This window comes from Olea europaea, unplaced genomic scaffold, assembly GCF_002742605.1.
Source record: "Olea europaea var. sylvestris unplaced genomic scaffold, O_europaea_v1 scaffold39533, whole genome shotgun sequence".
In the NCBI taxonomy this organism is placed as follows: domain Eukaryota; kingdom Viridiplantae; phylum Streptophyta; class Magnoliopsida; order Lamiales; family Oleaceae; genus Olea; species Olea europaea.
In genome coordinates, this window is record NW_019259086.1 from 1 (window position 1) to 1,070 (window position 1,070).

The window sequence follows — 1,070 nt, forward strand, 5'->3', positions numbered from 1 at the left end:
AAAAAAAAAAAGAAGCATGAACGAGAAGAAACTAGATTTACACACTTCTCTCTCTTTTAGTGAAAACTAAATTCATCCAAGTTACTCTTCGGAGCAGAGTTGAAGAAGGGAGGGGATTCTTGACCCCGAACCAAACATAGCATTTCTGTCTTATTTATTGGTCCATGGCCGTTGAAAAGAGGGAGAACTGTAGACTGCAACCAATCCTCTGCTCCATGCAAGAATTTTTCAACACTAAATAGCTTTGCTATATCTTCAGTGCAATTCTTCCTATACCCTGTCCATGAAATCCTATGTTTTGTGTCTGAACCTGGTCCAGAATTTAAGTATTCCATGTAATCTACAGTGCCCAAATTGCTATACACATCCCACTTGCACCATCCTTGTGGGTGTATAAGGTCACCCATATAACTGTTCATTATATTAGTCCTAGAGTAATTCCTCCATGGCCTTCCCAAATATGTAACAAAGTTTTTCCTCTCCGTCATGTTGAATTCCGAGGCGGCCTCTATCGTGCAATTCTGCAGTGAAATACCCGTATTCTGGTTAGGATCTTCTCGTCCTTGAGCCGTGATGACGTTCCTCTGGCCAGGATTTGGTTTGCGTACCAGTATTGAGCAGTTTTGGAAGATTGCTGCAGCATTACCGAAGATGAAATCTATTGTGCCCTGGATCGAGCATTCACGGTAGAACTGCCGGAGGGAATGGGCATAGAGAGTGTCCTGATGGGAGATGATCTCGCACCGGTAGAATGCAGCATTTGAGGTTACTCTTAGAGCAACTGCTTGGTGCTTTTCTGGACCTGACGTGTTTATGATTGTTAGGTCTGTAGCTAAGAATTTGTCTCCCACCACAGCTGCAAAGATTAAAATGATAAGAGTCAATTTAATTTGGAGTGATTAAGTTCAAAGAAGAGCGCTACGAACAAATACTACTGATGTTTACGCCACCACGGAAAGGATAATAATGTTGGGAAGCAAGTCAAGGGTAAAAGGAGTGCGCGACCCATCTTAGTGGTGCGGAAACAGGCAGGCTGCCAAGGACAGTGGCGTCCAGGCCTGGCATCAATA

At 43.5% G+C, this 1,070-nt stretch overlaps 1 protein-coding gene across 1 annotated transcript; it reads right to left on the reverse strand.

Moving 5' to 3' along the window:
• Nucleotides 1–6: 6 nt before the first annotated feature.
• On the reverse strand, nucleotides 7–899 carry LOC111387230 (probable pectinesterase/pectinesterase inhibitor 25; the record flags this gene model as incomplete). The annotated part of the gene is made up of 1 exon (XM_023011770.1): nucleotides 7–899. A coding segment is annotated over one exon (843 nt), but the record flags the coding sequence as incomplete, so codon positions are not given.
• Between the last annotated feature and the right edge of the window lie 171 nt (nucleotides 900–1,070).